Here is a 22,032-nt window from a genome sequence, read left to right on the forward strand (position 1 = left end):
ATTAAATCATGTTTAATTTGGACTTCTCTGTGCATGCTCTTTGAGGAAGAGCCCAGACCTCCATTTTATGACTGACAGACAAGAACGGTTTGACCTAAAAATGTCAAAATCAAAAATACTGTGGAAACAAAGACACCTACATCTTGGATGCCCTTGATGTAAGCTAAAATATATCAAAAATTAATTTCAAAGTGAACTATCCCTTTAAGCAGCTGCCTTTGGCATTTCTTGTCTTCACCAGGGCACGAGTACTTTTTAACCTCCAATATAACATGATATGTAACTTATTGGCTAAAGATCTAATAGGTACCCCAAAGCTGTTTTAATTTTTGATTAAGATCTTGGAGAGAATGGATGAGAGTGAAGGAGACTTGCAGACCTTTATTTATCTGCTTGTGATGTCACTGTGACGTGAAATTAACACAAATAATCCTCTGTAGCCCCTTGCCTCCAAGTGCAACCAGTGGCATTCCCAAGAGATTAATACAGCATTAAGTGTAAATGACTTAACTCCAATCCACTTACAAGGACACATGCTAAAATCCTGATATTAAGTGTGCCAAACTCAGTTGTACAGTAGAGAAAATCACCAGCGAACGAGATTAAGGAAGTTATGACCATTTTAAATGTCCTCTTTAATCACATGCATATTATTGTCTGAGAGTTTAGAGCAAGTTTAGGTAATGGTGATAATAAATTATGGTGTGGATTACCAAAAACGGATTGGGATATTCATTGTCAGATAGAAGCAAAGTGAAATGGTATGCTCTGTTTAAAATGGTTTCACACCTCCTCCACTGATACCTATTTTATGTATTTTTCTTACTTCTAAAACTTGTTTAAACCTGACACTTATTTTATACACATTGATATGGAATCTGTGTCAGTATGCCATTGTAATTAGGTTGCAGGGGTAAACACTAATCCATGATGCAGGAGGCAGGCTTTAGAATTCCCCACCAGAACAGAACATGGTCACAAGCTAATTGGATGTTCAGTGTACTAAGTGTGGAGACTGTATATTTAGACATTAAAATGTTAGCGTTATAACTGAACTTTATCTATTTTCAGATCTTGCATATGGGGAAATGACAACAAAGTAAGTCTGAACACAAAAAATCCTGATAACTACTGATAAATCCTGTTTTTTATTACAACAGTTTCAATGTTCCATTATCGATAAATGGTTTGTGGCAATATAACATGGTTGCTGAGTTTCTTTTTAATTTTTACATAATCCAAGAAAGAAATTTGATCTACAGCTGAAAGCGTTCACATTGAATTTACATTTTGAACAATGATAACCGCCATAAGACAACCAAGACAGGGTGCAACATAAAGCAACCCCAAAACCACATCGATAAAAAGGGCACAATCAATTCAAAATCAACACCCGGGCCTTAGAAGTGTTTTCACATCTAGACTGATTTTTATTTTTTTCCTCCTCCTTTCTTAGCAATAAAAAAGCATTTTACTGAAGCAGCACTAACAAGAAGGTGTTAATCATTACCAACATAAAAATCCAAGATTGTGCAGTTTATCCTATAATTTGAAATAAAAAATACAATGCCATAACTTTGTGAGCTGGTCACTTGTCAACAAAAAGCCACGCCTCAATCGGATGATGAATATTTGGGGATATCCACTAGGCCACGCCCCCTTGTCCAATGGCATAGTTGAAACCAATGCAAAATAGCCCACCATGGGCACCAGATGAATCCATTCCACATGCTCCTGGAAGTAGAAGCTTTCTCTTTTCTTCCCAATGCTGGAATGGACAAGGGTTGTGGTCCAGACGCATCTAGGTGTTGCTAGAGGGTCGGCTCATCCCATCCGACAGTGAAGCAGCTTTAGAATTTTTTTTTTTTTTTTTTTTACATTTTGGTTAAAAAATTATGCTGCTAAAAGAAGTGAATGAAACGAAGGCAATGCAGGGAAGGGAGTGTGCACAGTGCATGATGGCAGCTTGTGTCTTCATGAGGCAGCCTGCTTCTCCTGTTCAATGGCTGTGGACAAAGAAGTAAAGTCACATTTAAATTCACCTACTCTTTTTGAATTTTTGCAAACAAATTGTGCTTCTAAATCTCATTTGATAACATTCTGTGTGAAGATTAACTAATTATAACCTAAGGACACAGGCATAAACGTTTCTAAGCACAGCTTACTATAGTTATGTAATGCCTGGATGTTAAAAAAAGGACAATTTTATGCTGAAATTCGTACTTTCTTTAGATGGCAGTGGGTTTTTCTCCTGCGTTTCAGTCTTCTTCAGCTTGGTTTTGTCAAAGCTGGTGACCTCTTCCAGGTTTGGTTTATCAGACATGATTGCTTGAGGAACAAAAGAGAATAAAAAAATATATATATAAATTTATTTTCCTCGCTTTCTTGTCTGCAAACGAACTTAAGTCATTAGGAGATAGCGAGGGTTGCTTAGCTAAAACACCGAGGCAATTATGAAGGTCTCGCAATCTATAGTTCATTTGGAGACAATTTGGATCACATCCCGTTGATGTGCATGACAGTGCCACACAGCACTGAACAAAACCGCACCCTTTTTGAATGGCGTCTGATCTGAGACAGCAAAAAATGAATATTTACATAACAATAGCAGTTCCCACGCTGGGATTACAAGAGAGCCGCAAATTTGATGATTCAATACGACAGCGGACCGTTTTGCATTTAGCCTATCTTTTCTTTCCTTTTTCTACTGTTTTTGCGTCAGTAAAAATCTGACAGACTTTTGGGGGTTCTTTCGTGAACATGGTCGCACAGATCATTTCGATTGGATTTCACAGAATGTGATTACATTCAGGAAAAACCACCGCCCTGTGCCGCTTTATCAGCCAGCACACAATTCTGCCGTTTCTTTAACGCCCTGTTCACCAATCTCACGTTATAACCTACTCTGCCTTTGATGCAAGGGAGCAAATGTACAAACTGACGTAATGAGTCGCATCCTTATTAATGCATTTGCAGCACAAAGAGGCTTAACAAAAGAAAATAGGTTAACCGCCTTGATCGCCTGGAGTAGCCTAATTGACTTAAAATCAACATTTGCGTATTTGTTATAGCTAGGCAACTATTTAGAATGTTCTAAAGATGCTTTGAACACAGCACGTCTTGCACAAAGACATAACGTGATATGTTTTCCAGAATTATTTGAAAAATGACCGATTTCACACGTCCAAGAAAATAGGCTAACGTTACTGATATAACGGTTTACGATAGTTAACATGGTGCCAATATAATTATTTTATATGCGTAGCATTAGATCTAAAATACATACCTTCGTAGACGGATTTGAGTTAGAAGCCTTTAGCTGAATAACGTTACAGTTACTGTGGCGCGCCAATGCGCAAGCATGAACTAATATAGAGGGAGATATGCTAATCAAAAGCTGACGTCAGTTCTCAGTTCTACTGGAAAACAGAACATGGGTTCAGGGCAGGTAATATGAATGTAGCATTATCATATCTAAATTGTTGGTTTTAATCGCTGTATTTTTATGACAAAGAAATCAATACTTCGTTGTATTATGTGTTTCTTTTATTTGACATTTTACATTTAATATGATTTTAGCAACGTGCCAAGACGCCACCTGGTGGATATGTTAGACTGTTACATTTAATTTTATGCTCAACAGTTTTGATTAGCAGGGGATAAAATAACAACTTAGATAGCTTACGTGTTTTTTATTTATTTATTTTTATTGTTTTGTTTGTTTTGTGGGTTTTTTGCGTTTATTTATTTATTTATTTTAAAGGAAAGAAAATCATCTACAAATCATCTACAAATGATAAATTAAAACACATTTACTGTGAATATATATCCCATATGCAATATAATTATTGCATCTCTCCAACCCCTCACCGTTTGTACCTTTTTCTTTTTTCAATATTTTTAGTTGTATAATTTCGCAATAATTTTTGGGGTACTTTTATGTGTTAGTGTATGGGGCTTTTACTTTGGTAATGATCCGGAAGTAATCTTGAACACATGTGCGTTCATGTGCTTAGAGGTTTTCACGTGTAGAGTGATGTGGTTTTGATGCTTAATGGATCATCTATAACGTACTATCTCAAAAAACATGAAGTTTGCATACAAGGTATGACCGACGCTATTTTATTCGTGATGTTCTTTTTGTGAATAATTGTATTGGTTTTCATTATATATTTGTTTGTGAGATCTTGCCTGCTGGTATACGATTTTGTTGATTATATAATACGTGTGTGTGTATGTATATGTGTATATACATAATAAAAGAGACTAATTATTTGTTTTTCTTATGTGCATGCCCGAAAGATAACGTTTGGATTGAACTTGTTTGCATTTCCTTCTAGTTTTCCAACTTACTAGGCGCATTTTATCGCTACGGAAACCTGTCTTTCTCTAAAGATGGGAATTCTGTCATCAGTCCTGTCGGGAACCGCATCTCCGTCTTTGATATGAAAAAGTGAGTATTTCTATTTCATAACGTTCAAACAAGCTAATTTCATAGCCAGTCTAAGTGAGTTTGTGAGTAGAAAACACACTCATTTACAAGCGAATGTTATACTGATTTCAGCTGAGGATTGTTATTTTTCTTCAGTAACCGATCAGAAACCTTACCAGTGTCCACCACAAAGAACATCACCTGTTTTGGAGTCTCTCCAGATGGGAATCTTGCCATACTTGTAGATGAAGGTATTGGAAAGTTCACCATTCTCCATGGGTATTTTTTTATGTCATGTACTGCCTGTGTTCAAAACTTGTTCAGAACCTGTTCAAAAAAGTCCTTTTTGAAAACAATCCCAAATCAAATTTCATTCTGAGAAATAAGTCTAAAGGTTATGAATAAAGAAATTGTGTTGCATAAAATGCTAATGAAATGTAATATTGATGACTCTGCACCTTTTCTGTGTCAATAATCAAGTTAGCAATTTTTTGTTATGTCACATATTTCCTTACTTCCAAAGAAGCACAAGGTCTTAGATCACCCAAAAACGAAAATTCTGTCTTGAAATACCCTCATGTCGTTCCAAACCCGTAAGACCATTGTTCCTCTTCGGAACACAAATGAAGATATCATCTGATGTTACTTTTTATTTAACACTAAAACGTTAAGCATATCTGTTCCGTGAGAGCAACAGTAGCGCATAATGAGTGTGGTCTCTATATCTATTCGTTTGGGTCACATGACGTCACTGTAGCTTTGCGCCGCCATCTTTACGACTGACGGTCTCAGTAATGCGTGCAATATGTTGTGCAGTTGGCTGCACAAACAGCCGATGGTATTTTATTATATACAGTGAGGAAAATAAGTATTTGAACCTGCTATTTTGCAAGTTCTCCCACTTAGAAATCATGGAGGGGTCTGAAATTGTCATCGTAGGTGCATGTCCACTGTGACAGACATAATCTAAAAAAAAAAAATCCAGAAATCACAATATATGATTTTTTTTAAAACTGTTTACTGTATTTGAATGATACAGCTTCAAATAAGTATTTGAACACCTATCTATCAGCTAGAATTCTGACCCTCAAAGACCTGTTAAGTCTGCCTTTAAAATGTCCACATCCACTCCATTTATTATCCTAAATTAGATGCACCTGTTTGAGGTTGTTTGCTGCATAAAGACACATGTCCACCCCATACAATTAGTAAAAATTCAACGACTAACATGGCCAAGACCAAAGAGCTGTGCAAAGACATGAGACAAAATTGTACACCTCCACAAGAATGGAAAGGGCTACGGGGAAATTGCCAAGCAGCTTGGTGAAAAAAGGTCCACTTTTGGAGAAATCATGAGAAAATGGAAGCTAAACATGATGGCTGTCAATCTCCCTCGGACTGGGGCTCCATGTAAGATCTCACCTTGTGGGGTCTCAAAGATCCTAAGAAAGATGAGAAATTGAGATTGAGTCGTAAATATGGCGGCGTTCTATTTGGAGTGATGTAGGTGGGATCTATGAATAGAAATTTTTAGCAACGAAATTGTCAGACATCCATTAACGGTAGTGCATGCGAGGGAAAACAACTGGAAATACAGCGCTGGTTGTTCTCTCCATAGCGTTATTCGACAACGACGGAATCCAACGGCGTGGGCAAAGGTATAATACGTGTATTAAATTCAATTGTATGAAATAATCCCGAAAAAAGCACAAACACGGCAGAGATGGCAAGGACAGCAGCTGTTGGAATTAGCTGAGAGTGACGTTAAAGGGATAGTTCACTTTGAAATACATTTTTTGATATGTTTTAGCTTACCTCAAGGGCATCCAAGATGTAGGTGTCTTTGTTTCCACAGTATTTTCAATTTTGACATTTTTCAGTCAAACCGCAGTCAAACCGGTCAGTCATACACTGGAGGCAAAGGGGGTCCACCAAAAAGCATGCACAGAGTAGTAGTAGCCTTTATTGTCACTTAGTCACAAGTAGCAGTGAAATTAGCCATCAACCTATCCATCAGACATACATACAATAAAACAAGGGGGTAGACAGGACAGGAAGACAGAACATTGAGGAAGAAATACAGCATAACATGAGGAGAGGTGAGGAGTAAAAAAAGGCAACCCTTTTAACCCCCATACTATGCTCCTGTGAGGAGTACAGTTTGGGAACAGTAAAAAAAAACACCTCAGCAACATTGGCACATAATCAGTACACTCTACTAAATGAACAGACAAGACTTGCAACAGGGTACGGGAGTGGGGGGTGGAGGTGACCCAGCACAGGCAAGCAGCCATCCGGTCCTGCAGCCATTCTCGGCGCTGGTCACAGACCCGCCTGTCAGACTGGGGGGTGAAAAGCGGCGAAGGGGAGGGATGGGGTGTTGGGCTGGTGAATGCATATCTGTATGTGTAAGAGTTCGTGTATGTGTAGGCCTGGAGTGTTGCTATGCCTGGCATCATAATCTAGGTGCCTCAAGTCCGCAGATGTCATAGCGATACACAGCAAGTTGCCGTGGAGAAAACCTTGATCATGTCCCAGACAAGAGTAAATGCGAAGTCAAAATTAAACATGATTTATTGACTCGTAAATGTAAGTACACATTGATGGCCTGAGACACGAAACTAGTGGTTTTTGTGAGAAAACGAACAGTATTTATTTATCTGAATCAGTTGTTCAATGTCCAACTGAACCGAACTGAATCAGTTCAATGTTACGCCGGAAGTGATCGCTTGCGTGTGACGTCACTCAATATTTACACGGAGATTTCGGAAGTTTTACCTTTTACTAAACATATTTACATATACCCAAATCATCTTCCATTGCGGTTTCCCGTATATCTAAATATGTTTAGTGAAAGGTAAAACTTCCGAAATCTCTGTATAAACAAAGAGTGATGTAGGCGCGCAAGTGATCACTTCCAGCGCAAGCGCAGACCGAAGCGCCCATGCCGTCAGATCATTTTGTCATGGCTATGATTACAAGAGGTAAAACGATATAAATACTGTTCGTTTTCTCACACAAACCGCTCGTTTCGTGTCTTAGGCCATCAATGTGTACTTACATGTACGAGTCATTAAATCATGTTTAATTTTGACTTCTCTGTGCATGCTCTTTGAGGTGAACCGGTTGAGGACCCCCTTCACCTCCAGTGTATGACTGACGGACAACAACGGTTTGACCAAAAAATGTCAAAATTGAAAATGCTGTGGAAACAAAGACACCTACACCTTTATTCCCCTTGAGGTAAGCTAAAACATATCAAAAATTAATTTCAAAGTGAACTATCCCTTTAAAGGGATACTCCACCGTTTTTTCATAATAAACTGTTATTCCCTTAACTAAGACGAGTTGATGCATACCTCTCTCATCTCAGTGCGTGCACTCAATCGCTCCGGCATGCGAGACACTTTGATATCACTTAATTAGCCCAGTTCATTCATTAATGTATGGCAGAATACCACATCAAACGCTTGGGAGCACTTCGACTTGGCGCCTATTGACTCGGCGCAGTAATATCATCACTCCGGAGAGGGAGAGGATTTTTCACGAGTGATGATATTACTGCGCCAAGTCAAAGTGCTCCCAAGCACTTGCTGTGGTATTCCGCCATACATTTTAGTTATCCACTTTACACGCTTAGAAAACAACATTTTATTTTGTGTCACCATTCTTGGTCGAGTTACACCCACTACTCGTGTAACTGTATTTAAATAGGGAAACCGTGGAGGTGTTTGGTCGTTTCTCTGCTTGGATCCTAATGAATGAACTGGGCTAATTAAGTGCTATCGAAGTGTCTCGCACGGCAGAGAGAGACACTTGAGTGCACTCACTGAGACGAGAGGTATGTATCAACTCGTCTTAGTTAAGGGAATAACATACACTCACCGGCCACTTTATTAGGTACCCCATGCTAGTAACGGGTTGGACCCCCTTTTGCCTTCAGAACTGCCTCAATTCTTCGTGGCATAGATTCAACAAGGTGCTGGAAGCATTCCTCAGGGAGTTTGGTCCATATTGACATGATGGCATCACACAGTTGCCGCAGATTTGTCGGCTGCACATCCATGATGCGAATCTCCCGTTCCACCACATCTCAAAGATGCTCTATTGGATTGAGATCTGGTGACTGTGGAGGCCATTTGAGTACAGCGAACTCATTGTCATGTTCAAGAAACCAGTCTGAGATGATTCCAGCTTTATGACATGGCGCATTATCCTGCTGAAAGTAGCCATCAGAAGTTGGGTACATTGTGGTCATAAAGGGATGGACATGGTCAGCAACAATACTCAGGTAGGCTGTGGCGTTGCAACAATGCTCAATTGGTACCAAGGGGCCCAAAGAGTGCCAAGAAAATATTCCCCACACCATGACGCCACCACCACCAGCCTGAACCGTTGATACAAGGCAGGATGGATCCATGCTTTCATATTGTAGACGCCAAATTCTGACCCTACCATCCGAATGTCGCAGCAGAAATCGAGACTCATCAGACCAGGCAACGTTTTTCCAATCTTCTATTGTCCAATTTCGATGAGCTTGTGCAAATTGTAGCCTCAGTTTCCTGTTCTTAGCTGAAAGGAGTGGCACCCGGTGTGGTCTTCTGCTGCTGTAGCCCATCTGCCTCAAAGTTCGACGTACTGTGCCATCAGAGATGCTCTTCTGCCCACCTTGGTTGTAACGGGTGGTTATTTGAGTCACTGTTGCCCTTCTATCAGCTCGAACCAGTCTGGCCATTCTCCTCTGACCTCTGGCATCAACAAGGCATTTCCGCCCACAGAACTGCCGCTCACTTGATGTTTTTTCTTTTTCGGACCATTCTCTGTAAACCCTAGAGATGGTTGTGCGTGAAAATCCCAGTAGATTAGCAGTTTCTGAAATACTCAGACCAGCCCTTCTGGCACCAACAATCATGCCACGTTCAAAGTCACTCAAATCACCTTTCTTCCCCATACTGATGCTCGGTTTGAACTGCAGGAGATTGTCTTGACCATGTCTACATGCCTAAATGCACTGAGTTGCCGCCATGTGATTGGCTGCTTAGAAATTAAGTGTTAACGAGCAGTTGGACAGGTGTACCTAATAAAGTGGCCGGTGAGTGTAGTTTAATATGAAAAAAAAAACGGTGGAGTATCCCTTTAACAGACAGCAAACAAATGCCAATCGACCTGTCACTCAAGCGACCACACCCTTAATTATGCAGGTTTAATATAATTTAAAGTCCCTGTAAAGTCAAAATTAAGTATGTGTTCTGAGTTTGTCACCACAGAAAAATGTGTTATTAGCCACCCAGCCAAATTTGAATGATAAAAAAAGCTGGCAAGTACATAAAATAGGCTATCAAAATCTTGAAAAAATGAGCAGTTATCTCTGTTCTCAAACGCTGGGGGCGTGTCCGCTGGCTGCGTGGAAACCATGCCCACTAGCAGGAAAGCTGTCAACGGTGATATTAGGTGAAACTGCTTTCGCGACGGGAGGATGCGTCATCGAGCCCTGTTTTAGCCCCGCCCAAAAAATCCGTAAAATTGCAATGGTGAAAAACTGTTCAACGGTTCAGCGTTGTAGATCGACTGGTAGAGACTATTTTTCAAAGATGGCTTCATCCTGTATTCGCGAAGGTGACTGTGTGTATAAAATATCTTCTTATTAAACTGTATGGACACTGACAAAGTTGACTCAATGCTTCGGTTTGAATGTAGGGACCCTTATTATGCTGTCGTGTTAGTGTGGGGCTATTTTGAGCCTTTGAGTGGTAATAACAAGCGATTTTTATTTGTCATTACTCTATGCCTTATTTACTAGCGTTATACTAGCGTTATAGGTAGGGCTGCAGCTATCGATTCTTTTTGTAATCAATTAATCTAGCACTTAATCGATCGATTATTCGAGTAATCGGATAATTAGGGCCCAAGCCCTGAAAGGGCGAAGGCCCTATTGTTTTCCTTAGGATTATTAGGGCCCAAGCCCTGAAAGGGCGAAGGCCCTATTGTTTTCCTTAGGATTATTCTTTTCTATTATTATTAGGGCCCAAGCCCTGAAAGGGCGAAGGCCCTATTGTTTTCCTTAGGATTATTATTATTATTATTATTATTATTATTATTATTTATACGACTATTCGGGCACTTTTGGGGCCCTTAACATGCTCAAAAACTCTTGAAACTTTGCACACGGGTCAGAACCCGCGGCCATCAGGGCCGGGCTGAAGATGGTACCCGGGCGTGGCAGGGGGGCTAGACAGCGCCCCCTGGAACGGGGTCCGAAAACTTGGTCCATAACTCAAACACGCTTGTATGTAATAATATGAAACTCGGTACACATGTTGATCTCATCGTTCATATATACCTCATACTATTACTTTTTACCCCAGCCCAACAGGAAGTCGGTTATTTAGGGTTGTTCATAAAACACTCGCAATGGAATTTGAAGTACTCCTCCTAGAGAATTCAAACACACGGCACGAAACTCGGTCAGCATGAAGTCAAGGCATTGAGGATGAAAGTTTGCGAGGGGATTTTTGATATCTCGAACGGTTTGGCCGTGGCGAGGAAACGAAATCATGGCGAGAAACGTGAAACAGGAAATGTGTTATAACTTCAGCATGTATTAACTGATCTTGATGAAACTTCAGCAGTGTGTTCGCTGTAAGAGGACGATCACATGGATGTGACTATTGTGAGTCAAAGTTATAGCACCACCAACTGGCAGCAGGAAGTGTGTCACTTTCAAAATGCTTTGATATCACCCTTTTATTTTTACCCGATTTGCTTCAAACTTCATATGTATAATGTAAACATACGGCAGATGTAGACCTGTGAATGGATTCTTGATATCTTTGAAACTGTTGCCGTGGCGACGCATCAAACTTTACCCTTCTTTTAGGATGCTTTTAGGATGCTTTTGAGACCCTTAGCATGCTTCAAAATGCATGAAACTCAACAGACACATCACATTTATTAGCCAGTGGACACGTGCAAAGTTTCAGAAACGGGCGTGGTGAGGGCTCAGTAGCGCCACCTTTTGACAAAAGTGGGGTTGTTAGTTTTATCTACAGTTACAAAAATCGGTATGTTTATTGTACTCCTCGAGCCGGACAACTTTCTAATTGACACTCATTAGCTAGGACCCACAGAAAGTCAGATATGTTTGTTTGAATGTAGAGAAAATCTCAGAATTTTGCCAGTGTCTCAGTGTCCCTCTGTGTGAGTGAGAGGAGGGGCGCCTGTCAGGTTAATTTTAACCCTTTATTTGCTGTGTGCGACTTCTCTGGCATTTTCGGGGGCCTTAACATCCTCGAAAACTCTTGAAACTTTGCACACGGGTCAGAACCCATGGCCATCAGAGCCGGGCTGAAGCTGGTAACCGGGCGTGGCAGGGCGGCTCGACAGCGCCCCCTGGACTGGGATTCGAACATTTGTCCATAAATCAAACACACTTGCATGAATTAATATGAAACTCGGTACAATTATAGATCACATCAGGCCAAACAACTTTCGTGCTCTAAGTTTTATGACAGTTCAAATGGAAGTTATTTATGAATTATGAATTATGGGTTGTTTGAATAATTGTCCTAGGAGAAATACATCAAATCACAATGCATGTGTTTACCAATCACAACCAAACTCGGTGTGCATGAAGTCAAGACATTGAGGATGCTCAATTCCGGACGGATTTTTGATATCTCGAATGGTCTGGCCGTGGCGAGGAAATGAATTTTATGACTAAAAAAGGACACATAAAGTGTGTTATAACTTTGCTCAATTTACCTACAGTTACAAAACTTACCACGTATATTGTTCTCGCCAAGCCGATCAACTTTCCAATTTAAAGTCATTCGCTCTGAGCAACAGAAAGTCAGATATTGTAGTTTTAATGAATTTATTTCCCCTGCGATTCTCTCTCTCTCTCTCTCTCTCTCTCTCTCTCTCTCTCTCTCTCTCTCTCTCTCTCTCTCTCTCTCTCTCTGTGTGTGTGTGTGTGTGGGTGTGTGTTTCTGTGTGGGGAGGGGAGGGCTGTTGTCTGTGTTTATGTGTGTGTGTGTGTGGCTGGCTGCGATTTTTCCTACAAGTCCTTGTCTCTAAGTCCTTGTCTTTTTGCATAACAATTTTGCATAACAATATTTTTAAATGACAAAATAGGCATATAACCCCCATCTTTTAAATGTATAGTTTGCTTTAAATAAAAGTAAGATTGTATTTGTAATTGAAGTTGAATGAATTTAAAATTCATGTGCTATATTTCAATATATTTGTTTTCCTTAAGATTTTAAAACACTAACTTCATTCTTATCTGAATTACAAATATTTGTTTCTGTATAAAATAATACTCTGACTAAAAACACATTTGATGTTTTTTTTTTTTGGATTTTTATTTACATGTATTTATGTGTGTGTGTGTGTGTGTGTGTGCGTGTGTGTGTGTGTGTGTGTGTGTGTGTGTGTGTGTGTGTGTGTGTGTGTGTGTGTGTGTGTGTGTGTATAAAGTGCAGGGTTTTTTTTAGATAAAGTAGAATTTCTATAACTATGTGTTGAACTAATAAATCACTCTTGTGTGTGTTAAACACAATCTACTTAATACAGACAACTTCATTATAAAGACAAATAACAAATCCAAAAAATATATGATTATAATCTATGACAAAAAAAGCCATTACAAACTATATTAATGGAAAATACACATTGCTCTTTGTATTGTTGTAAAATATTCATGAAAAACAAGATAACAAAAATCAAAAAGATAAATTATTTTAGATATAGCCATGTTTTAAATGTATAGCAGAGATGTTAATTGAGGCAGCAACATACAAACTTTCTAGAACAACATGGACCTGAATAGCTGTTTTTTATGGAGGACAGTGAAGAGGAAGAGGGTGCAAATCAAACAGCTCATTCTCAGACTACACAGCAAACAGCTTAAGTTTTTAGTGCTTTGTTTGAGGTTTTTAGTGCTCTGTCCTATCTATTATCAACATATAATAGATGGAACAGAACAAGAAAGGCAATTAATAATCTGTCATTGCGTCACTGCATTATGATATGAAAGGCTCAGTACAGTGTGGCACAAAACGCTTATGCGCATCCCGAGTGGAGAATGATGCGCTTAAAGCCACATGGAGTTACAGCGCACAGCGCATCGAGTCCGCATTGATGCAAGCTCTACAATACACTTCTTTTTGATAGTCAAAGCGGGGGTTAAGTTTTTACACGTCGTACAGAATAACCCTAAAGGCACCAAGGTGGCGGTGCCACCGGCTTTATAATAAATATAAATATAGATGCAGGGCTCCAGACTGCGACCAAATGGTCGCATTTTGCGACCAAAAATTGAGAGTGTGCGACTGAATTTTACATCCAGTCGCACATGTGCGACCAGTAAATTTGCCACACGTTAAACGCATGGTAAAGCGTGGAAGAGGCGCGTCAATGAATCCGTGACAAGAATAGCGCGCGTAAACGTTTGTGGGAAGGAGACGGAAACAAATATCACAAACTGATGTGCGTCTGAGCAATCAGCGATCTATCGACTCTTTAGTCGTTACCTAGCAACGAATGCAAACAAAATGAAAGTGGAACGAAAATACGCCACTCGTGTATGAACATAGACATATACACTAGACCTCACCATGGGGTTCTAAGCATGCGTCAAAACCGCCGCCATCTTGGAACAGGGGTCTTGTCAAAGGAAGTAGCTAGGTAACGTTGCTATCTCTGCCTTTACTTCGAATTCATTGATGGTGGCGGACTTTTGTGCAGCGTATGATGTTCACGGATGAAATCTGAACTAGGAAGAATGTTTTAAAAAAAAAAAATTAAACATTTTTTTTTTCTTTCTGGAATCAATGATAAATACATGTCTGGCCGTTGGAACAAACCAAAAAAACAAGAAAAATCGCGTTCATGATGATTTATGGTGATTTTATTTGCGTTAGACCTGTGTCTACTACATTGACGCTGATGCATTAAAGTGGAGGGGCTCTCCTGTTTCAAGATGGCGGCTCTATTGACGCATTCGTTCTAATGAACTGCCGTATCCAAGGTGAGGTCTAGTGTATATGTCTATGGTGTATGAATAGGACCGTGGAGCTGCAGCGATCCGAATCACCGACAGTAATAAAGCCCCGAACTTGCCAGTCGCGGGCCGATCTCGCTCACGCAACACTGTTACTATGAGAGCCAATGAAGAAATCCATTGAATTCGCCTCAGAATTAATAACATCAACACCACGAGATCCAGTGAGAAACACTCCGATTCGGCGCAGAGTTCTGTTATAAACCATATCAGATCAAACAGCGCTGACGTGGAAACCAGGAAAAACGGCTTTCAGTCCACAAATCACCTAACAGAACCATGAATTTAGGCAAGTTAACTCTTACCATAAATATGATAATGTGTAAGTAGCCTACTACACATCCTTTCCCAGCACTTCAATATCATATATAAATGTTTTATTTTTTTGTGTTTTATTTTTATGTGATTAACATACCAACACATTTTTGTTCATCCTTTAAAGATTGTCCTTAAACGAAAAATTTTAAGATGTTGGAAAACTCTTATTTAAACACTTAAAATAATAATAATACCATTGTAAACAGTAGAATGTTTATTGGCTATTTTTACTCCATATACATATTTTCACTACTTTTATTAATTAATATTAAGACATTATAAATGATAAAAACTAAAGTTAATTTCATCTATACCCTAAATTAAGCTTAGTGATTTATTGTTAGCCCCAGTGCTACCAGATTTTTTTTTTTTTTTTTTTTTTTTATAGAACTGTGAGTTCTCATTTGAGGTGATGCTGCCCTCAACTTTGGGTCTGGAGCCCTGTGAAGTTAAAATAAAACAGCATATCATAATGTTAAGTCTATTTATTATTAAAGAATTTGTCAGTATTTCAGTTATTTTGTGGGAAATTTGAATAATTGCATTGCAAGCTTATTTAAGGTGTGCCCCTAAATTTTTTGCTTGCGCTCCTAAAATTTTCAGTCAGGGGCAACAGCGCTCCTAGTAAAAAAAGTTAGTCTGGAGCCCTGAGATGTGAGCAGCGATAAAGCGCCAAAGCCGGCGGTACCACCATCCCGGTGCCTTTGGGTAACTAAAGGCATCGGGGTTGCGGTGCCACCGGCTTGGGCCCGCAATCGCTGCTCGCAGCTATATTTATTATTATTATTATTATTATTATTTTTCTTACGACTATTCGGGCACTTTTGGGGCCCTTAACATGCTCGAAAACTCTTGAAACTTTGCACACGGGTCAGAACCCGCGGCCATCAGAGCCGGGCTGAAGATGGTACCCGGGCGTGGCAGGGGGGCTCGTCAGCGCCCCCTGGAATGGGGTCCGAACACTTGGTCCATAACTCAAACACGCTTGCATGTAATAATATGAAACTCGGTACGCATGTTGATCTCATCGTTTCATCTATACCTCGCGCTTTTACTTTTTACCCCAGCCCAACAGGAAGTCGGCTATTGAGGTTTGTTTGTAAAACGCTCGCAATGTTATTTGAAATACTCCTCCTAGAGCTTTGATCCAAATTCGACGATACTCGGTCAGCGTAAAGTGAAGACATTGAGGATGAAAGCTTGTGTGGGGATTTTTGATATCTCGAACGGTTTGGCCGTGGCGAGGAAACGAAATCATGGCGAGAAACGTGAAACAGGAAGTTTGTTATAACTTCAGCATACATTAACTGATCTTGATGAAACTTCAGCAGTATGTTCGCTGTAAGAGGACGATCACATGGATGTGACTATTGTGAGTCAAAGTTATAGCGCCACCAACTGGCAGCAGGAAGTGTGTCACTTTCAAAATGCTTTGATATCACCCTTTTATTTTTACCCGATTTGCTTCAAACTTCATATGTATAATGTAAACATACGGCAGATGTAGACCTGTGAATGGATTCTTGATATCTTTGAAACTGTTGCCGTGGCGACGCATCAAACTTTACCCTTCTTTTAGGATGCTTTTAGGATGCTTTTGAGACCCTTAGCATGCTTCAAAATGCATGAAACTCAACAGACACATCACATTTATTAGCCAGTAGACACGTGCAATGTTTCAGAAACGGGCGTGGTGAGGGCTCAGTAGCGCAACCTTTTGACAAAAGTAGGGTTGTTAGTTTTATCTACAGTTACAAAAATCGGTATGTATATTGTACTCCTCGAGCCGGACAACTTTCTAATTGACACTCATTAGCTAGGACCCACAGAAAGTCAGATATGTTTGTTTGAATGTGGTCTTGCTTAATCTGAGCCTACATCTCTGTCTTTGCCTGTCTGTGTATGTGTGTGTGTTTGTAGGGGGAGGGGTCTTAACCATTTCACTCCTGTGTGTATGGCCTGCATAAAAAATAAATGCCTTAAGCCTGGTATTTTTTTTAAATAAGTTTTTTATTTTTTATAAGTAAAGGCATATAACCAGTTTAATTGTAGTGCATTAATAGTTTTATATAATTAGTTTATTAATTAAATTAACTTGGTCCATAAACTTGATCTGAAAATTTGGTCCATAAATCAAACACACTTGCATGTAATAATATGACTTGAGTGTTAATCACATCATGTTTTCAGTTTGAATATAAAATATATAAATTATGTAAAAAAAATAAAGTTGATCCAGCTGGAGCGCAGGCTGAGAATAGCGCTGTCATGACTGGATCACGAGATCATCAGTCATGCCCTCTCATACCTTACGCGCACACCACGCCCACTTACATCAGATCACATCAACATGTCAGCCGGAGGGATAACGAGGGTCGTCGTCGCTTTTGGATTCAAGAATTTCTTACAACAAGATGGCAAAAGAACAGCGCTTTGCAAGACATGCAACGTTAAGATCGCGGACAGTCAGATGACAACCTCCAATTTCGTCCGTCATTTGAAGAGCCATTCTGCCCACTGTGCCCAGTAAGTGCTTGTCAATTTGTTAATGTTATCTGGTTAGCTCGTTCGTAGTTAGCTAGCTAATGTAAGTTAAAGGAGAACTCCGGCGCAAAATTACACATTGTTACCTAGTCAACCGTTATCTGAGATATCATGACTGCCGAATGTAAATAGTTTTATCTATAAAAACAGTTTAGCCTATAAGTGACGTCCGACATTCTGCATATTGTGTTATTTTGTTAAGCCCCACTAAAGGCATAAAAAACTGTAAAGCACAATCAAGTTTTCACACTATATTCCAAGACTTCTAAAGTCATTCAATAGCTTAATGTGTGGTAAAATTAATATTTTAGTCTCTAAGTTAAAGTTAACGGAAAGTCATCTCGCCTCAGTCATTCTCCATGCATCAGCATTAGCGCGTCGCGTTCGGTTGCGACAGTAACACGACGACACTCTCTTCAAGATCAATGTTCCCAATATTATACTTTATTTGTAGATAAGGCATAAAGGTCTATGATTTGCATAAAATGACTATCTTGCTGGAGTGGAGTTTATTGCCCTTTAGAATACACTAAGCATTAGTGCTGCACGATTAATTATATCGCAGTCGTAATAGCGATCTCAAACCTATGCAATTATATAACGCAAAATGCCGCGATTTTATATGAAATAAACAAAGTAGGGCTATTAGCGCAGCATCTCTTCTTTTTTGTCATCCTTTGACTAGTGTTACAAGATCCCCCTCTTATTGGTTCAAATGCCTTTTCGCATTTTGCACGACAAGAAGTGAAAAGCTGCCTGTGAGTGCCCTAGATTAGATGATACGCATAATGCGCATGCACTGACCGTGTGCCAGCCCAGAATAAACAGTTCTCTTTCGAGCTTGAACGAACAATAGCACACACAATTATGCCAAAATGTGGTTTTGTCTAGTATCTTCATAACATAAAAGTCTATGGATGAAAAGAGTTGTGCTATGAGGCGCGTGTGAGATCCGCGTCTCGGCAACGGGTGCTCTTAAAGGGCCAGCAGCGAATAAAGCGTTCTTTCAGTAAAGTTAAAAGAACAAAGGGAAATTAGAAAATTACTCACTGATCTTGAGTAAAGAACTTTTGTAGCTTTAATAAGGATTATTATATATATAATTTATGATTCAGGCAGCGCAGACTGTTTGATAACTTTATTCAATTTCTGTACCTGTTAAGACAGGAAGGGCACAGGTAAATATGTTTTTTATTATGGGTTTATGTGGGGATTGTTTGAAGTTCACTTAATTTAAAAGCTGTTATATATATTTTTTAAGCGTAATAATTTTTTAAAAAGTTGATGGCTTTCAATTGATGGAATCACTGTAATGTTGGTTTGGTTGATGGTTTATTGATCATTATAGGTGTTATCAATCATTTATTGTTGTTGTTGTTTTTAGTTTGAGTTGAGAAATAAACATTAATCTGTGTGTGCATTTTACTTTAGAACCAAGCAAGTTGGACTCATGAAACCATTTTATTATATCGGAGTCGCAAATCGCAATTGCAATATTGGCTCAATAATGGCAATATGACATTTTCCCAAATCGTGCAGCCCTACTAAGCATAGATTATAGATACCATCCCTTCGCTATGTTCTTTTCAATGTGAAGCGTTGCGTGCTGTGACTTGGTGTTGCTTCAAGTGCATCATTCTGCACACGGGATACGCATGATTGCTTATAATACTTTGGGGAGACAAGGGGGCGTGGCCTAAGGGAATAGCACTCGTGATGTTAAGTGATGTTACCCCGCCATCGCTGATACAACCTTTAGCAGTCATGTTTTTGCTTCTTGAGAGAGAGAGAAAGTGTGTGTGTGTGTGTGTGTGTGTGTGTGAGCAATGGCGGTTCTAGGCGGGGGCCTGGGGGGGCCAGTGCCCCTGCGACAACAAGCTTGGACCCCCTTGTGGCCCCCTAAATGTGGAGTCAGTGTGAAATATTTTTTTATAGTGTGTCACGCATTGAGCATGACAGTCACTCGTTTCAGTCTTTTGTCTCACACTCCCGTCACACATTGTATTTCTCATGCGGAAAAACTATTAATAATATATTTAATATACGCAATTTCTCTGGCCGCGCCGCTCTCACGTGAGAATCAAGCGCGTCTCGCCTGGAGTTCAGCAGTCGACCCTGCTACGCATCAGCCAATCAAAAAAAGAGAAGTGCTACTACATTGGTTGTTAGTTTTATCTACAGTTACAAAAATCGGTATATACATTGTACTCCTCAAGCCGTACAACTTTCTAATACATAGTCATTAGCTCGGACCAAGAGGAAGTCAGATATTTTGGTCTGAATATGGTGAGCCTCTCTCTGAGCCTACGTCCCTGTATGGCAAGCCCTTTTAACATTTAAAAGCTAAGTTTGCCTGTCCGGAATTAACATTGTAGATATCAACAACATCTTTCTGTCTAGTCGTTACACTTTGGATAGTTTGTATTATCATTTAAGATATCTGTAACTAGGGATGCACCGAAATGAAAATTCTTGGCCGAAACCGAAAACCGAAAAAGAGGAAACCAAGGCCGAAAACCGAAAACCGAAACACCGAAAGAAATTACGCCAATTATTAGTATCATTGCATTTATGGCTATGACTGTGTACAAACTTTACTAAAATCAAGGCATTGCAATTGCATAAATTAATATAACATTTTCAAAGAATAAATCAATTACAAATTATGCAAATATATATTTAGCACAATGCACAGTATAAAATAAAATTCAAACTAAAATGTTTAACTTGACCCCACTTATGTGTACACTAAATAATAATCTACTGGACTGCAGAAAGGTTTTAAAATGAAATGCCAAGCGCAAACTTCTCATCACATTAGCACCCAGTTTGCACGTCTAAATTAGTTACATTTTAAAAACTTTAGCATACAATAGCATAAAAAGCCTTTTTAAATGAACAATGGTCCATGTTTAATACAAATGTACATGAAACTTAATGAAACATTTTTAGTGAATGTATATTTAAGAGAGCATTAATTTAGTTCTATACATGTTCCCATATACATATTTTTTTTGTAATGTCACAAGTAATAATCTCAGGGTTTACTGGGTTTCACATGATTATTTTTGTATTGGTGGTGGAATACTAAAAAATAAACATTGTCATGTATTTATCTGTCTTCTTCTCACCGATTCCTGATGGTTAGAGGACAGTTGCTTGAGTCGTCCCTGTCGTTTCAAGGAATATTAACAGTTACAACGGAGAGCGTGTCAAGTATAAACGCCTCGACCGTTTGGAGCGGTGCACGCGCTGTTTGTGGAGACTCGCGCTGCCTTGTTTACTTTCGCCTGCCTCCGCAGCGCGAGTCTAATTTATAATTTTTAATTGTTTCCTGCTCTAAACAATGCGTGCCGCCATGACGACGACTCCGGTTCCGAGCGGGTCAAGAGCGGTGCGCGCGCTGTCTGTGAAGACTCGCGCTGCCTTGTTTATACTTTCGCCTGCCTCCGCAGCGCGTGTCTCCACAGACAGCGCGCGCACCGCTCTTGACCCGCTCGGAACCGGAGTGGTCGTCATGGCGGCACGCATTGTTTATAGGTGGATAAACAAGGCTTCCGTCTCATCGCGGGTTCAGATACATTGAAATACGTCCACACCGCAGACATGTTGCTTCAGACAAGCACGTGCAGGTCGCGGTTTCTGTTTGCGTCATCACAACATTTCGGCCGTATTGTTTCGGTGATAAAAGTCTTTCGGCCGAAAACCGAAAATGCACTTTTGGGCCATTTTCGGCCGAAAATTTTCGGCGGCCGAATATTCGGTGCATCCCTATCTGTAACATAATTGTGACTAGTCGAAATGACAGAGTATGGCAAGCCGCTTTAACATTTAATCATGAAAGGGCCAAAGCCTTCGGCACCGCCACCCGGGTGCCTTTAGGTAACTAAAGGAACCGGGGTTGCGGTGCCTCCGGCTTGGGCCCGCCATCGCTGCTCGCAGCTATATTTTGTTTGTGTGTTTTTAAGCAACCAAAACAAATAATCTATTACGAAAATGATAAGGTGTTTGGCTTTTATTTCTTTAAAAAATAGAGGTATTTATTCCAACTCCAACATTTGGCTCCACAACTAATTATTGCAATTTTTACCCATTTAGTGTTTATATGTGCCAGTGCCAACAATTATATAACAATACAGTTAAAACAATTTAGTGTAAAACCTGTTACATGTAGCCCATAACATGTAAAACTTTGAATACAAACTTAAATAGTAAAGCCCATTTGGCCCTAATTTTGTCTTGTTAATACAACATTACAAAAAAAGGATTGCACCTTCTGCAAATTACCCACCTGAAAACAAAAATTAATATAAAATATCAACCTAAACAGGTACACAAATGTATACAATTTATAAAAAAAAATAAATGGAACTAAAACAATTATAAATAAGAATAAGAATTTTTCAACTGTAATCTCAAGACAAACGTCAGAGTGTGTGTGTGTGTGTGTGTGTGTCTCAATATTTGTTCCTCCATCACGTCCCGGTGAATGTATGCTGGAATTTTTGTTGCGTGACTACATAAAAGTTTAAGCATATGATGAATTGCCGCAATTGGTCTGAATGGCGCGTGAGAGAGACATGGGTGCACGCGCTTGCTTACCTCTGCCGTCGTGCGCGAGCCGCGGTTAAGCCTTGTTTATACTCGACGCGTCCGCAAGAGCGCGAAGGGCGCG

The 22,032-nt window shown here is 39.7% G+C and overlaps 2 protein-coding genes across 3 annotated transcripts in view; one reads left to right on the forward strand and one right to left on the reverse strand.

The window, feature by feature from the left end:
- Positions 1-1,129: 1,129 nt before the first annotated feature.
- On the reverse strand, positions 1,130-3,432 carry LOC120495408 (thymosin beta-11). Its single transcript, XM_089132272.1, has 3 exons — positions 3,287-3,432; positions 2,224-2,328; positions 1,130-2,006 (listed from the first exon to the last, which is right to left on the reverse strand). The coding sequence occupies exons 2-3, from the start codon at positions 2,321-2,323 to the stop codon at positions 1,975-1,977; spliced, it is 132 nt and encodes a 43-aa protein (XP_088988398.1). The 5' UTR covers positions 2,324-2,328; positions 3,287-3,432; the 3' UTR covers positions 1,130-1,974.
- A 522-nt stretch (positions 3,433-3,954) lies between these two features.
- Positions 3,955-22,032, forward strand: part of pwp2h (PWP2 small subunit processome component) — an 81,352-nt gene continuing 63,274 nt past the window's right edge. For both annotated transcript variants that reach the window (XM_039694954.2, XM_089132271.1), the window contains exons 1-3: positions 3,955-4,105; positions 4,341-4,453; positions 4,589-4,683. In XM_039694954.2, coding sequence (XP_039550888.1) covers positions 4,088-4,105; positions 4,341-4,453; positions 4,589-4,683 — 226 coding nt within the window. In that variant the 5' untranslated portion in view covers positions 3,955-4,087. The remainder of the gene's footprint in view (positions 4,106-4,340; positions 4,454-4,588; positions 4,684-22,032) is intronic.

Source organism: Pimephales promelas, chromosome 6 (genome assembly GCF_988280905.1).
Source record: "Pimephales promelas chromosome 6, fPimPro1.hap1.1, whole genome shotgun sequence".
Taxonomy (NCBI): domain Eukaryota; kingdom Metazoa; phylum Chordata; class Actinopteri; order Cypriniformes; family Leuciscidae; genus Pimephales; species Pimephales promelas.

Coding starts and splice junctions, on each gene's coding strand:
- LOC120495408 (XM_089132272.1), bottom strand. CDS start 2,323: ATGTCTGATAAACCAAACCTGGAAGAGGTCACCAGCTTTGACAAAACC. Junction 2,007..2,223: donor CCCACTGCCATCTAAAGAAA/GTACGAATTTCA, acceptor CTTTGTCCACAG/CCATTGAACAGGAGAAGCAG.